The 27,928-nt window shown below is 45.0% G+C and overlaps 1 protein-coding gene across 1 annotated transcript in view; it reads right to left on the bottom strand.

Annotated features, from left to right (window-relative positions):
• Window positions 1-27,928, bottom strand: part of LOC146811059 (sideroflexin-1) — a 291,428-nt gene that overhangs the window by 65,179 nt on the left and 198,321 nt on the right. The window contains exons 7-9 of the mRNA XM_085618095.1: window positions 25,940-26,025; window positions 24,110-24,237; window positions 22,602-22,651 (exon numbers count right to left, since the gene is read on the bottom strand). Of these exons, the coding sequence (XP_085474221.1) occupies window positions 22,602-22,651; window positions 24,110-24,237; window positions 25,940-26,025 (264 nt within the window). The remainder of the gene's footprint in view (window positions 1-22,601; window positions 22,652-24,109; window positions 24,238-25,939; window positions 26,026-27,928) is intronic.

Genomic DNA, 27,928 nt, shown 5'->3' with positions numbered 1-27,928 from the left:
GCCAAGATAAGCCTGATGAGCCTAGTACCTCTTTTGTACAATTAATGTTTAGGGGTTTCACCTCCGATTTGTCACTGTTCAATTTGTACCCCGAGAATTCTGAGTAGAGTTCTATTGTGGAAACGAGAGGTTGTTTGGAGGGGCCCGGGTTTTCTGTGACTACCGAAATATCGTCTACATAGGCGGCTAATTTTACGTTTATTTAATTGAGCCCAATTCCGGAGATCGTTGGCGTTTTTTAATATCTAATAAAAGGGGTTCAAGTGCTAAAAGAAATAAGGATGGGGAGAGAGGGCAGCCTTGCCTCGTACCTTGTTGTAGGCTGAGTGGGTGTGACAAGGAGCCATTAATTGAGATACTTGCGGTTGGGTTTTTGTAAAGTGCCATGACCATTTTTATGAAGTGCCCTCCAGGTTAAAGGCTTCCAAGCAATGCTCTAAGAAGGGCCAAGCTACTGTGTCAAACGCCTTTTCAGCGTCTAGTGTTATTGCGACAGAGGGTGAGGCTGATTTTCTAGCTCGTCCATGGTATGGCATAAGAGGTGTGTGTTGTCATTTGACATGCGGTTCCTAAGAAAACCAACTTGAGAGTTGCTCATCAGTTGGGGAAGGTATACATTAAGTCTTGCCGCCAGAATCTTTGCATACATTTTGCAGCCTAGATTTATCAAGGAGATCGGCCTGTAGTTTTTAGGCAGAGCTGGGTCCTTCCCGTCCTTTGGAATCACAATAATGTTGGCTTCAGCAATTGTACCCTCGACTGTGCCGGATTTGGATATGTGGTTAAACAGGGAAAGCATGGTTGGTTGTAAAAGGTTGGAGAAGGATTTGTAAAACTTGGCTGGAAAGCCGTTCGTGCTGGGGGCTTTGTTTTCTTTTACCATTTTAATAGCCTTGGCCACTTCAGAGATGGCTATCGGGCTTCTGAGATCAATTTTGTCAGTTTCTGAGAGCTGTGGGATGCTAAGTTTTTGTAGGTAGTTCTAGCATTTAAGTGGGTCAAAGGAATGGCCGATACAGAGTTTCATAAAAGCTACTGAAAGTGTCTAGTATCTTGTCTGGGTTGATATGGATTAGGTTTTTGGTATCTTTAATTGATGTGATTCTGTTTTGGTTATTGTTTGTGCTTGAGGTATGAGGCAAGCATCTTGTCTGCCTTGTTAGCTTCGCAAAGTTTTAGGCCTCAAAATGTATTTATCAATACACCTGCTCTGTCACTCAGGATTTTATTATACTCCTATTTCTTTTGTGTAAGTTGGGCTAGAGTGATGCTGTCCAGAGATTTGGAGTGTGATAATTCCAGTTGCTTTATTTCTTGTTCTAACAATAGTAGACTAGCATTATTAGGAGAGAAGTCGGCCTAACGGCTAGGGCAGTCTACCTCGAATCTGGGGAACTGGGTTCGATTCTCGACAACGACGCTGAACATCCTGTGATTCTGGGCAAATCACTTAATCTCCCGTGCATAACAAAAAAAAAAACAATGTGTCCTCTTGTAACGCACCTGGTGCTATGTAAAGCGCTCTGATCCCGATATCTTCGGGTCAAGTTTGCGCTATATAAAACTCTATAAAATAAAAAAAAAATTATTAGCTTTGTTTACCTTGGTTTTGATTTCTATAAGGACTCCTCTTAGGGTTGGATTTGAGGGCGTCCCACAGTAGTTTTTAAACTGCTACCTCGACTTTGCAATTTAGTGCAATGACTAAGCCCAATCCTTCCTTTTTTTATATATGTAAATCAACTGTAATGCAAGCTTATGGCGTCCTAAGGCAGGGTGCTGTATATTAGAAAGTGGAACATGAAATTTTACATGCTCCAACAGTAAAAACCTGCACTTGTCATTTTTACTGTGGAAAAGGCTAGTAGCACCACTGGGTAGTGTAGAGTTACAGGCTGCGAAAGCAGCTCTGCTAACTTCTGACTGGGACTTCTAAACTTGGTACAGTAAGGTATCAAACAGCTGGTTAGATTAATGCCGACTTGTTGCCCAAGTCGAAATTAATGCAACTTGTTGTGATGTGCAACTTTCACAAAGTTGTCACTTTGTTGCCCTAAGTCTTCTGTGCCTGGTTACTGCTGAACATGAAGTCTGTCCCCGAGGCAGCTTTCTGCCCTCCTGGGGAGATGTGAAAATGACTCCCAAGAAAGGACACAATAGAAACCTCAGTGGGGGAGAGGTGTTACCTCTCCCTGGTAGGAAGCCACATGGATGTTGGTCTAAAATGCAAACTTCAAAGGAGAAGCTGACTTTGAAGGGCAAATGGCAAACACTTGGGAGAGGGCTGCTCTAGTGTTTAGGTAGACAGGCTGACACTAGGTACAGAGAGCGGAAGCCAGTGGCCAAAATGGTTTTTCAGGAGCATGCAGGTAGCCCCCTTGGTAGCCACAACTTTGGGTTGTGCTAGGGAGCTATTCATGCTAAGCGAGAGGTTCTGCCATCTTGAGAGGGGGCAGAATAGAGACTTCTGGGATATCTAGAAGTCTCACTTCACAGAAAGTTGTCATCAGGAGGGAGGGAACATGGTACCCCATTGGTTAGAGACCACAGCCTCCCTGAGGGCATTTTCTGGGCATAAAAATGGCACCCCTGGCCCCCAGATCTCATTGGACTGGAGAAAAGGACTGAGGAAGGACTGCCCTGCTGCACCAAGTATCTGGCGAAGAGAGGTTGCACCGACGTGGACACAAAAGCTAAAGAAGCCTGCTGGGGCAAGTTGGTAGCCAAGATTCCCCCATCACTGCTCCTTGCCGCCATGCAGCCTAAGGGACTAAGACCCAAAGCTCAAAAGTTGCCCCCTAGTCTTCTGAGTTCAGCTAGGTCACCAAGAAGGCAAGTTACCTTCAAAAGAAGAAAAGTGCTGAAAACGCTCTACCGGGTGATTCGTATTCCAATTGCGACTGGACTTCTAACCAGCTCAAGAAGACTTCGAGGGCTGTCGATCCCTATGACCAGGATTGCCTAACAAAGCCTGTGGACCGAGATGTAGCCCTTGGAAAACCACTGTAGACCGATATCAGCATCTTGAGCATCCTGTATCCCTTGCCTCAGGACCACTCCATAGAAGCCAACAGCAAGGAGCCACAGACGGTGAAACTGAACTGAAGACTGCATTTCTTGACTAGAGGACTGTTTCTGTGGACCTTGTTGGCCCCCTGGATGCCTCCCTGTCAGAGTTAGCCACCTCAAGTAACTCTAAGTAACCACAATGATACTTACCAAAGCTTTCCTTGAAAACATATCGTAATGGCAAATTCATTGAATTTGCCTATGCTTGTCTGCGATTAAGTAAAAAGTGTTGATTTACTATACCTTGTGAAATATGCATCTTCAAAACCGTCCAGTGAATCTTTTTCATTTTGGTGTCTACATTAACATAAAATATAATCTATTTTTGCAAACTGATTTTGGATTTTTTGAGTGTCGCATATATTTCTTCTTCAATCGTTTTGGTGCTGTTTAAAAGGATATACACTTGTTCCTTTGTGTAAGCCTGACTGCTCAGAGCCATAGTTACCTAAGGGTTGACAAAGGTTTAACAAATGAAACCTAATGGTCCTAAAGGGGTTGGCAAGTGTATTACCCGGTGAGGGTGCACAACCACACTATATAATACACCCCATTTACTCACAGGAGAAGAATGGCTAGGCAAATCACACACCTTAGATTCTCCAGAGTCTCTAGTTCTGAACCTGTTCCTCTACCATGTGTTTGGCCATGCACACACATGGTGTACCAATTTAACAAGGGGAGTGGGGAATGCTTAATGATCGGGTTTTTGCACTTGGCTGTGAATGCGAATTTGAACAGTGGCATTAGTTTGTGAATAGTGTTTCTACTCAATATCAGACATTTCCAGAAAATTATGGGTAAGGTGGGCTTGAACAATTCATGCTAGTCACACCTACTTAGATTTTCCGGGGGTCACTAGAAAATATTTGGAGATGGAGGTTTCCCTGCCATCTGACCCATGGACTAAAAATGCTGACAGTGTCCTGATCAAAATTCAATGACTATTCATGTTTCCAAAATGCTCTATACAGTTTTTGTCTGCTACACCCTACTGAAGTACGGCTACCAACAAGCTTTTCCCATTTTTACAGATTAAAGTATGGGATAGCTGCCTCACAGATTTGTATGTCAAAATGCTGACCACAATAATATGAACTTAAAACAATATATGCCAGATATTAAATTGATCAATATCGTCAAAGTAAGTATACAAAGGGGCATATGGATTTACTGTTCAAACTCCATATCCACTTACCATAAGAACATTTACAATTCAATATCATGGATTTTATAATGTTGCAGGATTATATTTTAAAGTTGATATTTTGGTACCACAACCAAGGAGAATGTAAGGATGCCAAACACTATGCCAGAACGTATATCTACTGCAAATCTTCAAGTTAGGAAAAGCAAGTTATCCAGTTAAGTTAATGGAACTCAACTCCCCTCAACAGCAGGATGGGAGGTTATGGCCCTTGATCAAGGTGCCTAAGGGCCTAAAAAGCATAAGGCGGAAAGAGGCCAGTAAGAGGCATTTATTGCGCCAGGATGCCTACATCCTTCTTTAGTTTCTATATTTTTGACAAAAAACTAACTTGTGATGCCCATATCTGTTGGCCATGCACTGCGAGTGTCAACCACCTTTGAAGCATTGGGATCAGAGGCTAAGCCATGCACAGCGAGGTTGTCCACCCATGAAATGTTGGGTGCATGGCCTTGACAGAGGCCAGGACCTGTGGCCTACTGCTGCAGCATATGGCCGAAGTCCATGCTCTCCAGGTGTTGGCAGCCCACAGGGAGGTCCACAGGAGATAGGCTGTGGCCAACTCAGAGCTTGCTTGGACAAAGACTGTGTGCAGTGAAGGTTGGCAAAGGAGGGCTGGGCGCAGAGTGCCAGAGCTCGTCGCAGGTGTTGGCCACCCGCATTGAGTTGGGTGCAAGGGCTGGCCAGATGCCAGGTCGAGCTGGCCACTCCCACTGCACACAGTCACAAGTTGTGCGCAGCGGGAGACCAGAACCTGGGGCTAAACCCCGCCTTCAGCTGTGCGCAGACGTGAGCATAGGAATTGCAGAGCATAGCTAAAAGAGTAGTGGCATCATCTTAGGTAAAAACTGCGGTAGATGGATATAAGACTTTTTATATTGAAAGTGGGACACATGGAAATTAGATGTTTACATGGTCTTGACCACATGAAATTGGAATTGTTTGTTTGTTATTGTTATAGATGGTAGATACACAGGCCTTAAAGGATCTATGATATAATTGGAATCGATATATGTAGGACACGCATAAATGAGATGCTACACAAGTTGAGATATAAGATTTAACGGTGGGGATTTTTTTGTTTTTGATTCACGTATATTATGTACGGATATATTGTATGAATATATATTGAAATTTCTAATAGTGGGATGTTATTGTTTTATCAGGGACACACAGAAGTTTTCGCCGGGACGGAAGTAGAACCAGCTTGGTGGTAGGATAGCATCTAAACTATGATGAAATAATCTGTGGCTGAGATGGAATGTGTGGCACTATGTGTAGTGAAATACTGATGTTTAGCCAATCATGCCATTATATAGATATTGACAAGAAATTTTCCAGGAATACAGGTACGCGTCTTGAAATTATAATAATAGTAATTGGAATATAGTCCATTGGCCCACGGCATAAGGATAGTTGGTTTGATCCATTTTGGAGGGGATAATAATCACCCTTTAACACTGCTAAAGATTGGATCTGATTTCACTGCACCACGTCCCTCCTCACATCCTAGGATACACTGAATTGCAATTGGATCATGAGATGATTAATATGACTAGGAACTGTGGTAATGATGTTATTCACAATGCACTATTTAAAGTTTAGTTATAAGGAATGTTTTGGTTTCCAATAATACAAACACATGATGTGACAGTGCAGTGTTTGTACACTACACTACAACTATATTTATGTTATTTTCCAGCCCTGATGAAGTCGTGGGGAACACCCCAAGCAACGAAACACGTGTTGTCTGGTGGGGCAAAATATGAAGAAAATTAAAGACAAGGAATGAATACAAATAATGTGTCATAATATTTGATTTGTTTGATCAAGCTGAGTGTGTGCTCGGGCAGTGTATTAAAGCTAAGAGAAGATGGTTGGGCACAGGAATCTCTTTAATGTTGTATATGGTCTGAAAACCCCCAACCTATGTTTAAAAAAAAAACCTGAGCAATTAAACTACGAAACTACAATTGGTTAGTTATAGTATTATTTTTATTGTGTCAATTAATTAAAACCAATACAATTAATCACAGAAAAGAGAATAAGAACAGAATTAAAAACTTGTAAGCCATCAGGACTCAAAATATTAAAAGAGTACCTAAAGCACCCCAAAATAAAATATATAGATGTGTAAAATAGCTGTCCTGCCGCAACAATAATATTCAAAACGCTCATTTCCTTCGATGTCGAATGGCTGTAATGATTATATTGAAGAATTTCCCAAAGTGTGCCAAATATATGGGAACGATAGTAGTCATGCAGAAATCCAATGCTGGGCCCCGTTCAACAGAAACACTGATTTCAATAAAGAGCGACATGCCATTAAAAATTCTGAGCAGCAGCCTAGCAGATTCTTTTTTACTATCACAGAATCTGCAGAGCATGCTTGAAGCTGTTGAAGCCCAATTAGCGCCAATACTCATTGATCAGAAGGGCCCTGGTAATACTCTAAAGGACGATGTGCCTGGACTCCCTGCTTAGAGATGCCTTATGATATTGCTGCCATCTCATTTCCTCACATGATAATAATTTGGATGGTGTATGGAATGGCATATACTATTGTCAAGTCAGCCTTCCTCGAGACAAATGCAGCATGTTTCCTCAGAATTGACTTGACACTCGAGTAGGGAATGGTGAGAGCGAACGTGTCCATGTTGGCATCCAAGTCCAGAACTGCCTTTCTAAGATTTAAAGCCATGGATTGCTTGAGATGGTCGAATCACTCGAAGAGCCTTTTTTAGAGTGACTAGTTTGGTTATTTATATGGTGCAAAATTATGTGAGGAAAGCAGCTTTGCATTCAATATCCTGTGCATTCAGGCATAACTGCTGAAACAGGGAATGGAGAGTGTATTTTGGGAGATTGAACTGCCTTCTATAGGCATTACACCAAGACCAAAATAGGTGATAGTTTCCAAGGAAATTTGTGTTACCCATAAGAAAGATTGGGTAGTAACTTTGCTTGAATGACTCGAGAGACGGCCTCTGCTGAAGGTGAGTATAATTTATTGTAAAGTCTTCATAAGGCAAATGTAAGTGCCTGCGTTTTCCTGCTGATGTGTTTGAGGTGGGCACTGGGTTTGCCTGTATCCATGAACCGGACCTCATGATCACTATAATTTGATGCTTGAGAAATGGATTGGTTCCCAATCTTCCATCGTAGTTTCTGTTTGTTCTTATATCTGCAAAAAAGCATCACTTTTGTTTGATCTGGGTTGGCCACTAACTAATTCGATGTGTTGTTGTTGTGGAGCTCTTTAAGGGCCCACTGCAAATCCACTTTTGTGTGATCCAAAATAAGTAAGTTGTTCGCATTCTGATCATGGGGAGAATAGCAGAGCCGATCTTTGGTGGAAAAGTATTTTGCCTTTGTCATAGAGCGATCTATGCCTGCTGAGTAAAGATTGAACAGCACAGAGGCTAAAACACACCCTTGTTTTAGGACCTGTCTCGTCAAAATTCATTTGGTAGCGGAGTTGTCTATACTGGTGGTGACACATACCCCCATATCCGAGTAGAGAGAGATAATTGTTCTGAGTTGGGAAGTGGGAATACCCCCTTCTGCTAGTTTTGCACACAATTTGTAGCGATCAACTCCATCGAATGCAGCAGTATAGTCTACAAATCAAACGAAGAGGGGTGGCCAAGATGGAAGAGAGGCACAGTAGGCCAAATGTGATAGGGCCACTATGTTGTCCAATGTAGAGGAATGCTGTCTGAATCCGGTTTGGTAAAATGGTATATTTGCTTCAGCTGCCTGTGCTTCTAGTTCCTGGACTAGAATTATTTACAAAAATGTTGGCATCAACATCGATTAGCCAGTAAGTTGCGGGCATTTCAGTTCCCCCTTTTTTGTGAATTGGATGAAGAATGGATCCCTTCCACGACCGCAGGACTTCGGCTGATTGGAAGTAGTCCATGTACAAGCAGTATACAAGTCAGTCCAGAAGTCCATGTCCGCCTTGAAAAGTGCACATGGAAGACCATTGGGACCCGGTGCCCAGTTGGCCCCATGGCGTTTATGGCTTTATAGACAGAAACCCGGTTGAAGACCAAGGATTCATCCTTCTCATCTTCGGTCCCTTTGTCTGAATCCTGCCACTTATGGGAGTCTCGGTGGCAAGCCGAAAGGCTGGTGTCAGTGTATAGATTCTGTACATGTACTACCCATTTAGTTGTTGGAACACCGTTCCCTCTAACCATTGATTTATTGCTTAATTTATTGATGTATAGCCAGAACCTGTCTTGAGTGTTCTGGAATTAACAGGGAATGTAGATGTAGCCATTCTGATTGCAGAAATCTAGCCTTTGTGTTCCATAGCAGAGAACGGTAGGCTTTGCTCATTTTGCTCAACTGTTGATGTGTCGTCTGATTTTTTTTTAACCTTGTATCTTCTGAAGCTGCATTCAGCGCAATTTTGCTATGTCTTAGCCCAGATGTCGTCGAAAAAAGATGGGCAATGACTGCTTTGGCCCTCTAGGTTGTGAAATGCGCAGTCTATAATTAGGTTCCAATCACGTTGCCAGAGTTAGCACGAGTATGTGCCAAATGCAACTTCCAGATATTAAATCGATCTGTGGTTGTCTTTCTCCAATTCAGTCACCTTACTAATGTGTCTTTCCGTACGCATCGTGATCATGTAGGCTTTCCATGTAGCTCATAATATAGCAATTGCACACTTGAGAAATTCAACTACGACACCGCAGTTAAAGTGCAGTTATGGTTACGAGTTAAACTAAAAAAACATTGAAATCAGCAAGCTATGGTTAGGGGCAAATTCAATAACTTGTATAACGGTCATGCAAATCATAATTTGCACACCAAATCCAAAGCTTATGACTCAATACTTATACCAATACAAGACAACACAAAAAAATGAATTAACATATAATAAAACCAGTTAATGATGCTCCATTCATTGCCATATCTGTCGAAGTATCATGGGTAATGTGTTACATCTAATCTCATCTAGAAGATGATTTACATTTGAAATTGCATCTGTTTCACTAAAGGCGAGTTCAGGAGCATTTCACATAGTACAGCTTAATGGCTGAGATCTAAGTGTGCATGTCGGTTTGGACGTACCAAGGCAGCCGGCCAAACCGACATGGGCACTTGCAGCAGTGTCCACCACTCCTCCTGCCGCTGTCCATCAGGATGGCCCGGCCCTGCCCTTGACTCGACTCAGGAAGAAAAAAAAATGATAATAACTTGTGTTATTATTATTTTATTTTTCATGTTTTCACTGTTGAGAGAGCAGTGGGGCGATGCTCCTCCCCCTTAACGGAGGAGCCGCCGCTGATAGGTAATTCTGCTCTCATCTATAGCAAAAATGGCTGAAAGGCTTTACACAGAAAATATGCTTTTGCTGGTCTGCTGTAAATCCCTTTAGCAGTTTTTGAGATGTCATTCTTTAAAAAAAAAAAAAAGAAGGTGCCATGTGGGCTTTCTAGGGATATCCATTTTGCACTATTTAAAATAGCAAATCATTCTATACCGACCTTGAGTGAACTATTTGAGAATTCTTTTTTCCTCTTTTTAAAACAGGTTAGTGTGTTACAGTTCCGTTTAGGTCTCCGGGGTTCCCCACAGGAGATTTTCATTGAAGTTAGAGGGTGGTGTCTTTTAGCATGTAAAACGCTAACCAGAGAAAGTGTTATAATGGGCTATCAACATGGTTGACCCTAAATACGGATGATATTTTATTCGAAGACAGTCCTTTAGAAACTGCCAGTGTGTCCTGTTGTCAGAATGGTTACCACTCACAATAACACATTTGGGAGATTTAAGTCCATCATGACCATCCACTGAAATATTCTAAATTGTGATTAATGATATGCAAGTTTTTAGTTATACATGCTGCATTTATCTTTGGAAAACGCAAGGCATTAAAACACATTATTGTACACACTGACCTAACAGCTACTCAGGAAACACATGACTTACTATAAGTAAAGTTGCCCATCTGTGTGGTAGCTGCAAAGTATGTAAAAGCAGTATTAATTGCAGGCCAGACCAGAATGACCTCCAGTCTTATCACCTGTTCCTTTGACTTAAACCAGTATGCACTAGAATGTCCCTGCAAATTGCAGGCAACCTTAATAGGGAAAGGGAGCCTGAAACATTTATGAGCAAGTAGGAATAATGATTACTCTTACCCGGTATCAATACATTTCCAAAACAGTAAAACCAAACTAGTTCAATTTTATGTAATTGACCGGATTATGGATAACAATCATGGAGGTTACAAAGAAAAACTACAGAAATTTAAAACAAGATTAATTTTGGATCTACAAACACAATCTCCGATTGGTGTGATTACGGCTGAGGAAATGGCTGTATTCATTAGATGAGTGGATCTATATACTTCATGTACAATAAAACTTTTGAAGTAACTGCCCGACAGAGATATATGATACTGTAAATTGATGACTGTTGGTAGATCAATTTGAGTAAATTGGATGCAAGGCCATTGTATCAAGTGGTATATCTCATTGCTATGCATCATAACACATGGTCTGAATAAAGGACTTGGCCATAGTATTTGGAACCGCACCAGCATATGTGAGTTTATTATGATGAAGCATTTATATTTCAAAGATTATCATGAGGTTTTATATATTATATACTTTATTGCACTAAGGTTATTCTGAATATATCACCAGTGTTTCCAACCATCACATTCCACACATAAACATATGACTAGTCTACCTACTAATCCTACCTCACATACTACTCCAACTAGTAAGTTTGATCGTGGATTTACTAGGTTGAGTTTATATTACTCATTTTCATGCTGCAAAGAGGAAGACATTCATAGCAACATTCCTGAACACATACCCTAAAATGAGTCTGATATACCATCCAGGTGGAGAGTTGTTCTCTCCACTAGGTTACATAGTCCTTATATCACCTCCTTAATTAATCCTAGGGACTTAAATTATGAATAGGCTTTCCTGTTTTCAGTTTCTATTTTTGGGAAATTCTGGTGGGTTTTTTTCTCTGCGTTTTCAATACCTTAAACAAACTGTGGGTATTAGTAGTTACATATTTTCGCACCATTAAAAACGCCAGAAACAGTGTTTTTCCGTTTTTTATGGAATGTTTTGCTTTTAATTATTGCCTGCTTTCTGCACTGATAGTGTATGTTTATAGACAGCATGTGTACAGGGTATATGAGATCAAAATACATTTTTACAAATCAAACTTATTGTAGCACACCATACAATTCTTTTGGTCATGTGCGATCGCTGTTTCCTTCCTATGTAAATGTTTATCTGTGAAAAGGCCCTTTCAACATTGGCACTTGAGACGGGCAAATCAAAACAGCTAGTACACAATTTGCTAACTCTGACCAATGACATAGCCTTCCATGCCAATACTAGTGCACCTGAAGATTGTGATTCTCTAGGATATGTTCTGCAACATATGCATTAAATCGGGCACATATGCCCTCAGTTATTGAAGCGGTCAAAAATGAAGCAGTACTTTTCAAAGTCTGGAGAAAATTCAGAAGGGATCTAGAACTTGTGCAGAGTACCTCAGTGAGGCTTCATTAACTTCAAATGCCATGGTTGGGGAAGGGACATTTCTATGCATCATTGCAAGCCATTTACCACAGACTGTAAAATAAAATTTCCTGAATTGCTCCTCAACATTTCTTTGCTTACCAAGTGGCAAGAATCCTAACATGGAGCATGTTGCAGTGGCAAAGTCACTAAAAGTGTTGTCCAGCCTACTCTCAAGGAGATGTTTCACATCTACACCAATTACGCTGAACACTTGGTAGACAAGGGTTTATTCAGACTCTAGTTTTTTGATTATGTCCAATACAGCAGTTATGTTTTCCTGTAAAAACCTAAGCATGCAGTAGACTGTACGTTTTCACATCACTATCAATATGTGACCAAAGATCCTCACATTTCTTGCCTTTGGCATCATCACTAAGCAGGAATTCTGAAACGGTCGCCAAATCAATAATATAGCATTCACAGGCTCTAGGACTGAGACCACCGGCTAAAGAACAAGTTACTTACCTTCGGTAACGATATATCTGTAAGAAACATTAGTTAGTTACATTCCTCACCTTAGAATATCCCCAGGCGTCAGGCTGGATCCGGAAAGATTTTATATCAGCAATACCCTTGCACGTCGCTAGGTGTCGTCGGCGGCTCCGCGTCCGTCGTCGTGATCGCTGGGATGACGTCGTCGGAGTACTTAGATGCCGCCCTCGCGGGCGGACGTCAGTTCTTGTCCATAGCTTTCCGCGCCAGGAACGCAGAGCCATGCAAGAGACCGACACTGGTGCCAAAAATCTAGGGCCCTGAAAGTGGGTCTGCGAACCAAGATCACACCAGGAAGTCCTGGAGAACAGAACGGCCAAAGAAGCCGTCTCTCCGGACTTGGCTGTCCAGGCAATAATGTTTGGCAAACGTGTGCAGCGAGGCCCACGTTGCTGCCTGACAAATGTCCTGCAAGGGGACTCCCCGGCCCAGGGCAGTGGTCGCCGCTGTGGCCCGAGTGGAACGGGCCCTCAGCCCCACAGGAGGTTCCTTTTTAGCTAAGGAATAACAGGCCTTGATACACAAAACGACCCACTGAGAGATGGTCCGCTTGTGCACCGCCCGCCCCTTCTTAGCGCCCACGTAGCCAACAAAGAGTTGTTCGTCCACCCGGAACTGTTTGGTGCGGTCCAGATAGACGGACAGCAACCGTTTTGGGTCCAGACGGTGGAGCCTCTCTTCCTCTTTTGAGGGATGCGGAGGCGGAAAGAAGGTGGGCAGTGTAACAGACTGGCCGATGTGAAAGGCAGTTACCACCTTAGGGAGAAAGGAAGGACGAGTCCTGAGAACAATTTGTCCGGATGGACAGAAAGGAAAGGGGGCTTAGAAGACAGAGGTGATGGCAACCAGGAAGGCAGTCTTAAGAGTAAGAAGACGAAGGGGACAATTATGAAGTGGCTCAAAGGGAGTGCACATCAGATAGGTCAACACTAGATTCAAATCCCACTGAGACATTACGACAGGAGGAAACATGTGAGTAATGCCCTTAAAGAATCGAGAAACAGGGGATTTGAAAAGAAAAGAGAAGGCTGATCAGGAAGCCGTAAGAAAGCAGAAATAACTGAAAGATATCCCTTGAGGGTGCCCAGAGCAGAGCCCTGCTGGGCAAGGGAAAGAAGAAAGAGGAGAACCTCAGAAAGAGGGGCGAAGAGGGGATCCACAGCCTTTGCTGTGCACCATGCTACAAATTTATTCCACCTGCAGGCGTATACCGATTTAGTGGAGGGACGCCTGGCTGCCAGAATAACATTACAGACTTCAGGAGGCAAGTCAAATGGCATCAACTGTCGCCGCTCAATCTCCACGCATGGAGGTGGAGGCTGGACAGGTTCGGGTGGAGGACCGTCCCCTGCTGCTGCGACAGAAGGTCCTCCTGAAGAGGCAGTCGAATCGGGGGATCGACCGATAGACTGAGTAGCTCGGGATACCAGTATCTTCGTGCCCAATCCGGAGCCACAAGGATGACTTGGGCCCGGTTCCGCCTGATCTTCAGCACTCTGGGCAGAAGTGGTATAGGCGGAAAGGCGTACAACAGACCGCAACTCCACTCGCAACGAAAAGTGTCACCGCACGAGTGCCGCCTTGGAAATTCCAAAGCGCAGAACTGATGACATTGCGCGTTCTCTTCAGTGGCGAATAGATCTAACCAAGGCTCTCCCCACTGCCGAAAGAATCCTTGCGCCACGTACGAGTTCAGACACCATTCGTGATCCATCATGCACCGGCGGCTGAGTTCGTCTGCTCTGGCGTTCAGAGAGCCCGCCAGGTGTTGAACCACCAGGGTGACGCCCTGATGTTCCAGCCATGTCCAGAGGCGCAGAGCCTCCTGACAAAGGGTCCATGACCCCACCCCGCCCTGTTTGTTGCAATACCACATGGCGGTGATGTTGTCCGTGAACACCTCCCCCGAACAGAGGGGAGGAATGCCTTCAGTGCAAGTCGGATCACCCGCAGCTCCAATAGGTTGATATGGAGCCGGGACTCCGCCGGAGACCAGAGGCCTCTGATCTCCACCTCTCCCATGTGGCCCCCCCATCCCAGGAGGGACGCATCCGTCACCACTACATGCTCCGGTTGGGGTAGGGAGAGGGATCTGCCACCGACCCAATCACGGTCCGTGAGCCACCACTGCAACTGTCTTGCAGTGCCCTCCGAGATCAAGACATGGTCGGACAGGTTGCCTCGATGCTGGGCCCACTGAAACTTCAGGTCCCACTGCAGAGCCCGCATCCACCACCTGGCGTGATGTACCAGCAGGATGCAGGAGGCCATCAGACCCAGGAGCCTCAGGACCAACCTGACCGAAACCCGGGATAAAGGGCGAAAGATCGGAATCAGAGCCTGAATATCCCGAACCCGCTGTTCCGGAGGATAGACCCAGAACCGTGCCGAGTCCAGAACCGCTCCGATGAAGAGGAGCTTCTGGGAGAACTCAGATGCGACTTCGGCACATTGATGGAAAACCACAGCAAATGCAGAAGGTCGCCCAAAGTCTGGAGGTGGGAGACGACTGCCTGAGGTGAGCCCGCCTTCAACAACCAGTGGTCGAGATAGGGGAAGACTGGAACCCCCAATCTGCGCAGATGAGCTGCGACCACCGCCATCACTTTCGTGAACACCCGAGGGGCACTGGTGAGGCCGAAGGGGAGCACGGTAAACTTAAAGTGCTCGTGGCCCACCGTGAACCGCAGGTAACGCCGGTGGACCGGCAGGACGGGGATGTGGAAATAAGCGTCCTGCGAGTCCAACGCTACCATCCAGTCTCCAGGGTCTAGGTCAACCAGAACCTGAGCTAAGTTGAGCATCTTGAACTTCTCCAGCCGGAGGAAGGCGTTGACGCTCCTGAGGTCCAAGATAGGGCGTAGGCCCCCGTTGCCCTTCTTGGGAACCAGAAAGTAGTGGGAATAACAACCCCGACCTACTTCTGGGCCAGGAACGCGCTTGATGGCCCCCTTGGCCAAGAGGGCCGTAACTTCCTCCTGCAGAAGTTGCAAGTGATCCCCCGACATGCGGTGGTACTGCGGTGGCATGGCTGGAGGGGTCGCCTCGAAGGGGAGGGAGTAGCCCCTTCGGACAATTTGCAGCACCCACCTGTCCGATGTGATGGTACGCCAGTGGAGCAGGTGATGGCGAACTCTGCCTCCCACTGGCGTGGAATGGGCATGAAAGCTCGGACTAGGAGGGCTTTGAGGCAGATGCTGCTGGGGCAGATGTGGACAGACCGGCTTGTTGTCCCCCTGCTCCGCCTCGGCAGAATCCACATCCGCGACCGCGTTGAGGCTGGTTCTGCGGCCTGTGGCTAGACGGACGTGAGGGGGCGCCCCTTCCTTGGCCACGAAAGGGGCGAAAAGCGGAAGATTGCGGGTGCGTGCCGAGAGGCCCAAGGACTTGGCCGTAGCCCTGGAGTCCTTAAAGCGCTCCAGCGCACTATCCGCTTTGTCGCCAAAAAGGCGACAGCCATCGAAGGGCATGTCCATGAGGGTGCTCTGGATATCCACGGAGAAGTAAGTTGACCTCAGCCAGGCGTGGCAACGGATCGCCACCGTGGTTGCAAATGCCCTGCCTAGCGAGTCCGTTGTGTCCAGTCCACATCGGATTGAATACCGTGCCGCATCCCGCCCTACGGCAACAGCCTGGGCGAGCCGTGTCCGGGCCTCCTCCGGACACTGGGGCAGCACGTCCTCCACCGTATCCCACAGGGAGTGGGTGTAACGGTCCAAAAGGCACGCAGTGTTGATAGACCGCAACCCCAAACTAAGGGAGGAGAACAGCTTCTTCCCAAACTGTTCCAACCTTTTGGAATCAAGATCCGGGGGAGCGTACGGGAAGGAGGTCTGGGAGGTAGAGGCCTGGATAACCAGGCTCTCGGGGGTGGGGTGCACCGACAGAAAACTGGGGTCACCCGGTGCAGGGCGGTGGCGCCGGGCCACGTTCAAGTCCACAGGAGGGACTGTGGAGGGCTTGGACCAGATGCCCATCAGAACTTCGGTCAGTGCTTCATTGAACTGCAGCAGAGGCTCCGAGGAGCTTACCGGCGGTTGAAGCACTTCAGTGAGGAGATTAGTCCTCACGGCCACAGCATGAAGCTCCAGTCAAGGGGTTCGGCCGCCTTGCGCAGTACCACAGAATACGTAGCACCCTCCTCCGTAGCCACGGAGGGAGGGGAGATGAAGCCAGTGTCAGGGGAGGTATCAAGACCACTGGCATCCCCCAGTTCGTCTGCCCAGTCCTGAGATAACTGGCACTGCTGTGCCAGAGGGTCCTCAGACCCCTCCCAGTAGTCTCCGTCATCCGACTCCTGGTATACAGGTGGAAGGGTCGGAGCCGGGCGGAAGATGAACCGGTCATCCATCGGCACCGTATCCGGCGCCGCTCCGACGCCAGGCCCATACCGGGACTAAACCGGCGAACGGCGACGCCAGCGGAGGGGTCGTAAGGTCGACCGGTGTCGACTGGGATCCAGGCCTGGTTCCCGCGGGGGCCTGCGGCATCAGGACCGAAGTCGACGACGGCGCCGGGACCGGAGCAGCCGGCTTGCTAGGCCTCCCAGTCAAGCCTGTGGGGCACGAAGGCGCGCCGGCAAGCGTCGACGGCGGAACCAGGCTCCTCATGGTCACGAGGAAGTCTCTGATCTCCGCCGGAGTAGCGTCAGACCCAGGGACCGGAGATTATGGGGTGGGACGGGACTCCTGCGGCTCCAACGGAGCAGCGCGGGTGGTGCCACCCGAGTCGCGCGACCGGCGAGGGGAGTCAGAAGAGCGATGTTGCCTCTTCGACTTCTTCTTACTGTGCCTCGACTTACCTGAATGCGAGGACTTCGACCCCGACGAGCGGTGATGGCTGCGGCTCCGCGACCGGTCCCTCGACCTCCTCCTCGACCGGGACCGTGAGCGGCGCGGAGCAGACTGCTGGATCTCGAGCAGCTTGCGGGACCGCTACCGCCTAGCCTTTGAGGTCAAGGCCTGGCAGTCGAGGCACGACTCGGCATCGTGGTCGGCCCAAAGGCAATAGAGACACCGGCAGTGGTGATCCGTGACCGACATCAGTCGGTGACAGGCGTCACAAGGTTTGAATCCAGGCATCCCTACCGGCAACAGAGTTGAGGTCGACTGGAAATGGAACCAAAAGAGTTCAAAAAGTTTAGTCAAAAAGTGACTAAAAGGGTATGCTGTTCCCGGATCGGCGCTTACTGGCGCGGAAAAAAGAAAAACTGACGTCAGTACGCGAGGGCAGCGTCTAAGTACTCCGACGACGTCATCCGGCGATCACGACGCCGACGACGGACGCGGAGCCGCAGACGACGCCTAGCGACGCGCAAGGGTATTGTTGACGAAAAATGTTTCAGCATCCAGCCTGACGCCTGGGGTTATTCTAAGGTGAGGAATCTAACTAACGTGTTTCTTTCAGATTGACACCGTTAGGATAACTCTTTCTTTGATGCCACGCAAAGCACAACATGAGAAATTTTAGCATTTTAGTTACTGGGCGTACCGAAACAGTGCACCCGAATGGCCTACAAAGTCAATAGCATTCTTCATGAACTCTGAAGATTGCAAAGATGCTTTCAGCATACCATCTAGCAAGTGACAAGGATCTCTTACAAGGAAGCACTTCAGCTCTCTCGTATTGACTTTGACATGTCATCATACAACTTTTTCATATACGTAGCTGAATTACAGCAAATACAAACAATAGCCCTCCAATCTTTATTGAACTTGGTAGGAACTTTTTGCAGCAACATTCCAAGAGACACTGCGTTCCATGTTTACTAAGTATCTGGTGTAATGTTTTCACCACTATCTCAGATGCTTGGTGACAACACTCTTTTCACATATACCTGTCACTGCACCTTGCATTGAATGTTTAAAGCCTGGGTTGTTTGGCAATACACCTACAATCAATAATGCTGGCTAGAAAAGGGGGCTTATGTATCAAAGGATTTCACCCATTCTCTGTCTGTGGGTAAATGCGATGGTACATATTGGGAAAGATTCTTATGAAACCAGCCATTCTACCTATTCGGCGAAATCAAATGTAGCCAAAATATCAAACATTTGTGATATTTCCTGATTCTCTACAGTTTATGAAATCACTAAATAAGACCTAAAACATGCTTCTAAACAATGCATCTTTAGACCAAAGACCACAAAAAAGAAAAAAGCAGAAGGAAGAAGAAACAATATTTTAGTGACATCCCTAAACAACAAAACTCAAGCAGAATAATGTTAGCCCAGTCTTTCTTGCTGCTGCCTTGTATAACAAAGCTACATTTTATTGGCCCCTTCAGGTAGAAATAAAAATGACTCTTTCACTCATCTTTTCCTTTCTTTGAATGGCACTTAGTTTGTGAAGGTGTTTTTTCAGTGTTTACATGTTTATACTGGTGATGACTATTTTCCTTTCAGTGGGGTTTTATCAGTTATTATATGTTTAAACCTAAAACTAGATAGCCTAATTAGGAAGCATCTTGGGATGGGCGGCATAATTCTGATCCTTATGACTACTGGCATAACCGATGCAGGAAAATAGGATCACCCTTATGCTAATTGGTTTACAGTTCAGCCACCCCAACCTTGAGAAATTATGGGACTTGCAGTACTTCTAATTATTTTGTCAGATTCCAGAGTCCTCTGATCTTCACCTCCCCAAGATGGCTGCCCCATTCCAGGAGTGCCTTATCTGTTACTACTGTGTGGTCTGGTTGAGGAAGAGGGAGGGGTCAGTCTCTGAACCAACGTGGTTAGTCAGCAATCACTGCAGGTCCTGTGCAGTTCCTCAGGCCGCCCGAGCCATGGGGTCGGAACAAGCCACACAGACTGCCACACAGAAGTTGCTGAACTTACACATTCTTGTGGCTGGGGTATGGCCGGTGTAGCTGAAAGCCCCTTATGTAGACACAAAAGGGGGGAAAGGCAGACGGGGGATATGTGGCCACTGAGAGGCCCAATGACTTGGCCGTAGCCCTTAAGTCCTTAAAGTGCTCCAGAGCCATGTCTGCCTTGCCTTTGAAAAGATGACTGGCATCAAAGGGTATGCCTACAAGAGAGGCCTGAACATCCCCTGAAAAGTCAGAAGTTCTCAACCAGGCGAGGCGTTGAACAAGCACAGTCGATTGAATCTCTCTGCCAAGCGAATTGGTCGTGTCGAGACCACAAATGGCTAACTTTGCCACATCTCTCCTGTCTGATAAAGCTTGGGAGAAGATGGCCCAGACCTTCTCAGGAACCTGTGGCAGTACTTGTTCAACCATTTCCCACAGGGAGTGGGAGTAACAGCTCAATAGGCATGTGGTGTTTACCGACCACAATGCGAAACTGTTGGAAGAAAAACATTTCTTACCCCAACTCTCCAGCCTCGTGGAAGGGAACGAGCCGTGGGAAAGGTAGAGGCTTGGACCACCAAGCTCTCAGGGGTAGGGTGGTTGGTGAGGAAATTTGGGTCCCCCAATGCAGGGCAATCATGGCAGGTGATTGTCCGATTTACAGGAGCCCCTGTGCTGCGCTTAGGACAGGTTTCCAGTAGGACATCAGTTAAGGCCTCAATGAAGGGCAGCAAAGGTTCTGGGTACGAGACACCTGGCTGCAGAACTTCTAAGATATTTGTCTGACTGCCAGGGAAGGGAGCTGAAAGCTCAGCACCTCAGCTGCCCTTTGCCCAACCATAACGTATGACGCTTCCTCCTCCGTAGCCACGTTAGGGGTGAAAGCAGGTCAGATTCTGGAGAAGATGTCTAGTCCGCTGGCCTCACCCAATTCCTCGTACCAGCCTATGTCTTGATAAGGCCGGTCTTGTAAAGGGTCCAGCGACCCCTCTCAATCTTCCTCCATCCCTAGCCCTTCAGAATAATGCTGAGGAACTGACCTTGGACCTAAGAGTTCCGTCTGCGCCGGTAGGTGCCGATCCGTCGTTGGGGATGAGAATGGGACCGGCGGTGTTGGGAGTCTCTGTATCAAGGCTGGCACCACGGAAGGTCACAATGACTCAACCGGCATCGGTCTGGATCCATCGCAGGATCCATGGAGGGGTTGATCGGGGCTGGAGTCTCCGGCAAGGAACCTGATGGAGCCCCCTCTGAGCCTCCAGGGTTCAAAGGCGAACCTATAGGGTCAGGGCGTCCAAATATGAGGCACATGGCTTCATAAAATTCTTTGAGCTGGGCGGGGGTTGCTACGGCTCCTGGGAAGGTGTGGAAGCGCTAACCCAGGCACAGGTTCAGAGAAACGAGGTCTAGAACGCAGAGACTCCTCCGTCGCGTTGGCCGACAGTCTAAGCACATGTTTTTGAGCTTCTTACCTGACCGACTCGATGACTTCGAGTGGGAGGACGAAGACTTGGGACTCCGGGAGTGGTCCCAGACCTTACTCTCGTCCAGGGCCATAAATGAGACCTCTGAGGAAAACGATGCAGTGCCGATCTCCGGCCACTAGCAGCTTTAGGGACCGCTCCTTCAAAACTTACGGAGCCATGGCTCAGCAGTCAGAGAACGACTTTGAGTCGTGGTCGCGTTCCAGACACCAGAGACAAACCAGGTATGGTTCTGTCAATGACACAGCGCAGAGACAGAAGCCACATAGCTTGAACCCAGAAGTCTTCTTGGACATGAGGGAAAACCTACACACCAAAAAAGGGGTCGACAAAATGTTGTAATAAGCCTGTCAAAAAGTGAAAGAGGATAGCTCTCTTCACAGATCTGCGCTGGCTGGGGCGGAAAGAAAAGAACGAACGTCAGCATGCCGGGGTGTTGCCTATATAGGTGACACAGACGTCACAATGGCGCAGACAATGTGAACAACATCACGTGGAGTCGACCAACCAACCGGCGCACAGGGTTATTACTCAAAGAAAAATCTTCCGGATCCAGCCTGATGCCCGGGAAAGGAATCTGCATCTAAAGGTCTCTATCAGATTACCTTAACTACAAGACAGTATATTCTCACGCACATTTAGAGGCATCATGTAACATGTAGTTTATGCTCCCACCCATTAGGTTGTACAGTGTAAAACAGTATCTTTTTACACTGAAGCTGCAAATGGAATGGCTAGACTTCTCCTTATTTTTTGGGGCGGTTTTTTTACACTAGTTTAGTGCCACTATCACACCTGGTAGCTTTCGGCATAAAATCAGGATTAGTCTTTTTACCAGATCCATCAGTAAGGTGCTCTATGACTCCATAATTAATTCCAGGAATTGTTTGTATTTAGATAATTTGCAAAAAAAAAATTCTCAACGCTACTCCTATTGTGGTAGTCCATTTGCATTTCTATGAATGATGTTGTATTTCATTTCTAACAGTGCTGAGCACACTCTCATATTGAGAAAGGCTTCTCTGAAGCAGAAACATGTCAATTCTGATAGCACTAAGGAGTTGCTGATTCAGGAGTGCTGTAAAAACAAATTTATTAAACAGTGAAATAATCCCACAAGGGAGGAAACAAATATATTAATATATTTTTTTAAATAATGAACTTTAATACATGTCCTTATACTTTCTCATTGCGATAGGTCCACGTCAGTGAATTAGCTCACTACAAATAGGTGAAAAGTTACCAGTAGTGAAGTTACACTTGTACATTCTGTTATAAGAGGCTCCAACCTCTCACTCAAGGACATGGAGACATGCAAGTCTACACCTAGGTATATTAACACGGAAAACTGTGATTAACACAAAGTGGGGAGAACTACATCTAGATGCAGGATTAGATCTACATGTGAGTAATTATACACATGTGCATTTACCTTTCTGAATCGGCCCCTCTGTTTCTGAGAGCTTCTAAACCCAAATAACATTTGCATTAACAATTTATTATTTTGAACAGTAAAGTAGGCATAAATTGCTTTAAATCTTCACCATTTTTCTACCCAACACACATTTGGCAGAAAAACTACCAAGATACTCTTCAAACATAATTGAAGTCTTAATACTTAAGAAATGTTCTGTAAAAAAAGTTATTCTAAAACACTTTCTTAAATAACAACTGCTTCCTGCATTCTAAAGTACACAAGTTGTAACTGTTTGCACAGTGTAGCAGGACAGTTTTTGGGAATTCCTGGAGGCACAATAAGTTTTGTGCCAAATCTGCTCATTCCTCCTCTTTACAATGAGCAGTCTTGTACAAAGGGTATTATAATGACAAAGGACACAATTGCAGATAGGACAATAACCTTCAGCTAAACCATGCCAATCTTGCTTTTAGGGATCCTGTTAAGCACTCAGTAAAATGGAATTCAAGCGTATACTGTTGAGACAATGTGGACTTACCTTTAAAAATGCTTTCTTTTCCAATGTATTCATTATAAATGGAGGGATGGCTACAAAAACAAGAAATAAAAAATTAGTTTTACAGTATGGCCTTGTACCAGTTTCACCCCCTTCCACTATTACAAGTAACAGGGCCCAATATAGAGTTATGCGGACAGGGTACATGCGAAAAACATGTTTGAATACCCGGTTAGTCAAAACTGTGGTCTGCTCACTCTTTTATGAGTCAGGCGGCCCATCACCTTTCCGAAAGCAGTGCCCTTGCTGGCTCCATCGCTTACACCAATGAGCTGGATTCTGAGAAACTAAAAAGGTCTTGTGCGTAGTCCTCTGAAAGACACACTAACCTAAACTTGCACTGCATTCAGGGGAACCGTCATAAAGGCGGCTACTCTGAAGGCACAGAGATCAATGCTGGACCCGTAGCCATGTTTAATTATGGCGGACGGTAGCAAGCTAAGATGGTGGAGGTAATTACCACTGCCAACCTGGCGGACAGGCAGGCCGCCAGCCAAACACTAAATTGGACCCATAGTGTATAATGACTACACAACATATGCAATAGCTGTTAAATAAACTCCCATGTAACCCACAGGGCAATTTATGGAAGGCATACAATACTAAATGTGACACAGTAAGTGTATCCGGCAATAATGACCAAATGTTAAAAATCGAGTGCAATCAGAATAAGCACCAAAGGCACCAAGTTTTCTTAATACTGAAGTGCAGGAAATTTGAGTCAATTTTGCGCATAACATGAGATAAAATGGAGATCCCCAGATGCACAGAACAGCCACAGTAATAAAAAAGTTTACCCCAAAAGTTGGCAAATACCGGTCCACACAAATAATCAGTTACTGTGTTTCAACAGTTCATGAAATTAATTAGACATGTATATTAGGCAGAGGTTAGACATTTAGGAGTTTAAACCATTTGTTTTTAACATTCCCATGTTGTTAACACTCAATGAATCGGCCTGAATTGGTACAGACTTGAAAGACGCTGGTCTGCAAAAACAGGTGGAAGACTTATTACTTCCTAACTGGCCACCTGTCTTTATCAAACTTTTTTTTGTTGCTAATACAATATGCACTTGTATTTCCATTGTTATGCTCTGCAACAACTCCATTCCCCAAACTGCAATAATTATTGACCAAGCTAAGCCAGGCACTGTAGTTTAAACAGAGGGCCATACTTTGGCTTTAACAATTTGTTTGCAAGTTGTTTACATTTGCTCTCGTCCTTTCGCTGTCAACATCAGCCAACCACTACTGCTGGTCGAAGACCCCTCACATATGAGGACCTATGACAGATACCGCGCCCATTAATATTACAGGTATCTGAAATACAAGCGATTGAGGAAATTGTGTAAATACAGTGTCTCTGTTCATGGAGCAGCCATGCATACAAGTACTCATACATGCAGTCCACCACTAAGATATTTCTACACTGATATTCAGAACATCATAGGTTATGAGTTATCGTGTCTACACTCTGCCTATACGTACCCATCCCAGGAGCAGCCATCAGAATCCTAGAGATGACCACTTGTGTAATAGCCTGCTGAGCAGCATTGACTGACTCGCCTAGTCGGTTCTCATTTTCATCAGTGATGGGAATACCACATTTCAATTCCCTGTTCAGTGCAGAGACAAAGGATTATATGTGTATTTTAGAGAGACAGAAACTTCATACATGCACACATGATTTTCCAAGAGACATTTTCTACCAATTGAAAAATAAATTAACACCTTCCTGACGAAGTAGACAAAAAAAGCAGGTTTTCATTATGCTAATTTTGCAGCAAGGGCTTCATGGAAAAACATACATTTATTTTAAAATTACAAACATTTACAGTATCATAAATGCCAATTTTTATTATTTTTTGCCTTTTTCATTTTGGTGATTTTTTAAATTATAATCTTTCATATCTATAAAAACACGTGGATATTTACACTGTATTCAAAAAGGGTTTTCATTAGTTCTCCTCAACTCCATAAGATACATTTACAGAAAGTTGGTCTAAAGGGGAATAATTTAGAAGGCCCATAGTTCTCATGAAATGGTGGCCTTTCAGAAGTAGGCTAGATAAAAAGAATTGCAAAAACAATGATTATGCCCCCTCCAGGAAAAACAGGTTCTCTGAATCAAATTAAAACATTATGTCCGCGCACATGATTTTGTAAGGATGGCCTCAACGTACCAAGGGCCTGATTTAGATCTTGGTGGGCTGGTTACTCCATCACAACGGTGATGATTATTCAGTCTCCCGTATTACAAGTGCCGTAGGGTATAAAGGACTCTTAGTACGGCAGATTAATGGACTCTTAGTACCGCAGATGGGATATCTGTCACATTTGTGATGGAGTAACTCAGTCCACCAAACTCTAAATCAGGCTTGAAGTCTTTTTCAACTAGCTGGATTCTCTGAAAGTATGAAAGAAATCCTTTGAACATACAATTCAGGACTGTGAACAGAAAAGCCACTACGGAGTGCAATTGTCAAACATTTGCAATAAAAAGAAATATACAAAACTCAGACAACTACATTCCTTGAGTGCAAAATAAGATTGTCAATAACCCAGACATGCCACAAAAACACAGCTTTTATATGCAGCTGCCACGGATCGGAGATAGGGGGAGAGGGAGTGGGGAGATGGGGGGTGGGAGGAGGAGTACGACGACGACACACGGGAAGCGGGTATAAAACAAAAATTAAATTCTTGCCGCTTCGTCTCTCCTCTGTAGTCCTCCTTCGCTCTGCCTCAACAGGAAGCACACCCAGGCTCCCAGTGAGCCAATCATAACGCTGCCTTAGCAGCGTTGTGATTGGTCTGAGAGCCCTGTTTTGGTGCTCAGATGCCGACTGGGAGCCTGGGAATGTTCTCCATGCAGGTTGTATTGCAGCCTGCATGGAGAACATGCGAAGTGCGCAAGATTCTCGGGCCGGCCAAGCAGTCATTGTGCACTTAGGATGGTGCTACCACTCCTCCACTTTGCCGCCCCATGCAAAGCTGCGGAAGTAGGAAAAAATACAATGATAATAATGCGAGTTATCATTTTATTTTTCCTTTGTTTCACTGTGAAAAAAGCAGTGCGGCAACACTCCTTCGCCTTTGCGGAGGAGCCGCCACTGTTTATACGTGTTATGGAGAGATGTCCAGAAGGAGTCATATTTCTAATGGAATTAAAGTATTTATGTATTGTAAACAGTTAACAAAGAAATCACACCAGTTGGTTGACACATTGTCCTGAGAATCATCATCATTTTAGCTCAAAGGATTTTTAAAAAACATAACATAAATCCAAAAGTTGTAGTTATCGTAAATATCACTTACCTTTGTCTCATTAAGGGAATATTGATGCAGTTAGCAGCAGCCACAGCAGCAAAAGGAACAAAACGTCCTATGAGAGGTGAGACGTGCTGCATAAAGGGAAAAAACGATCACTTGCATTTCCAGCATATACATCTCTAGGATGTTCCAAGTAAGTAGTTAACATTTGGAATTACTCAAGGTAAATATGTTATTTTGTTAAAATTATTGGATTCATGGTAACAACACACTAGTCATAATTCCTTTAGTGATGTGACTGCTCCAAACATGTAAACGTTAGGAAAGTCACTAAGATTTGGGTCACTTAGGACCTTATTTAAATTTGGGGTAATGTCATGTACTATCATGTAAACCATAGTGCATGGATGACATTGGCACATTGAAAAGCGCTGGACAGGACATTTACCACTTTTTAAACGGATATCCCACTTTGCCAAACTGCAAAATAGACCATTAATGACCGGCCATCAAAAGACTGGTCAGTGTAGCCGAGGTACCGAGAATATAATTGCACGACTTTCTCTGCGAAAGGTCCATGTATCAAACACAATTTTGAGCTAACATCAGACTTGTCACCATGCCACTCTTCAAGACAGAACTCGGAAGGTAACTCCTTACAAAGTTTTAATGTATTTTAGATAGGCCCTACTTGCCTTTTCGATGTTCCCTGCTTTTCATTTTTTTACTATACACATTTTTTAAGGGGGGGGGGGTGTCTGTTGGATTATGTATACGGGTAGTGTGAGATAGTGGGGTGTGTGTTTGCACACGTATTTGTGTGTGTATGCATGATTAAACCACAATATGATGCCGGACTATTCCACACAGTGTTAGTACATTGCAGCAAAAAACAGAGAAACACCATCTCTGTAAGGACAATTACGCAGACCCATAGTGTGTTTAGGTTCTACTGAGCAAGTGCATCACAAAACTAATACATCTGTTACATTTGCCTTGGTCCACTGTATAACCTACCCCATTATCAATGTGTGTGTGTGTAATTACAATAGTGCATACATACTCCATTACGGTTAATGCTTGCTCCTCGTATACATAGGTTTATATATATATATATATTCACTTAAAAAACCATAGGTTTCACACAAGTTATAGTTAGCTGTACATTTCACTCGTAAAAAAACAATGAAATTCCCCCGTTATAGTTAGTGCAGGCAACTATAACTCACGCGACCGCAATCCTCTGCTGATGCTAATACTGTATTTAGACACTTATTTGCCCATGTCTTCTTCCATTAAATTTTAGCTATACATATATTACAAATATTTTTTTTTCATAAAGACACATATGTCATCAGCAGAGGATTGCGGTCGCGTGAGTTATAGTTGCCTGCACTAACTATAACGGGGAAATTTCATTGGTTTTTTACGAGTGAAATGTACAGCTAACTATAACTTGTGTGAAACCTATGGTTTTTTAAGTGAATTTGCAAGGTTTTTTAAATGCTAATTCCTAACTATAACGTGTGTGAAACCTATGGTTTTTTCAGTGAATTTGTACGTTTTTTTAAATGCTAAGTTACTTTACGCCATTCGTGGCGTGCGCGCCCACTTAACGCAGTTCGTTCCGTGCGCGCACGGTGCGCTTCGCGCACCGTGCGCGCACAGTGAGCACGCGGTGCGCTTCGCGCACCGCGCGCCCACTTTACGCAGTTAGTGCCGTGGATGGGCCATGTACGCTCGATGCGCTTTGCGCACCGTGCGCATGTGGAGGACATATTATGCGCTACGTTGTGAAAGATAAGCATTACTATTCAGTTTAGGCTACATATGCCATGCACAAATGGTGCCCATCGGGCACCATTTACACACGGGGTGGGGAGAGTGTGGATATTTTTTTTTTTTTTTAATTTATTACCGTACGCGTACGGTAAGCGTAATCGGCGAATTTTCGGAAAAAAATAAAAATGAATTTTTGCCCTTGGGGGTTCTTTGGGGACACATTTAGCAAGCCTAGGTGGTTGGGAGCTGTCT

This window comes from Triturus cristatus, chromosome 7 (assembly GCF_964204655.1).
Source record: "Triturus cristatus chromosome 7, aTriCri1.1, whole genome shotgun sequence".
NCBI classification, from domain to species: domain Eukaryota; kingdom Metazoa; phylum Chordata; class Amphibia; order Caudata; family Salamandridae; genus Triturus; species Triturus cristatus.
The sequence above is the reverse complement of the archived record's forward strand: the minus strand, read 5'-3'. Positions and strand labels throughout refer to the sequence as shown.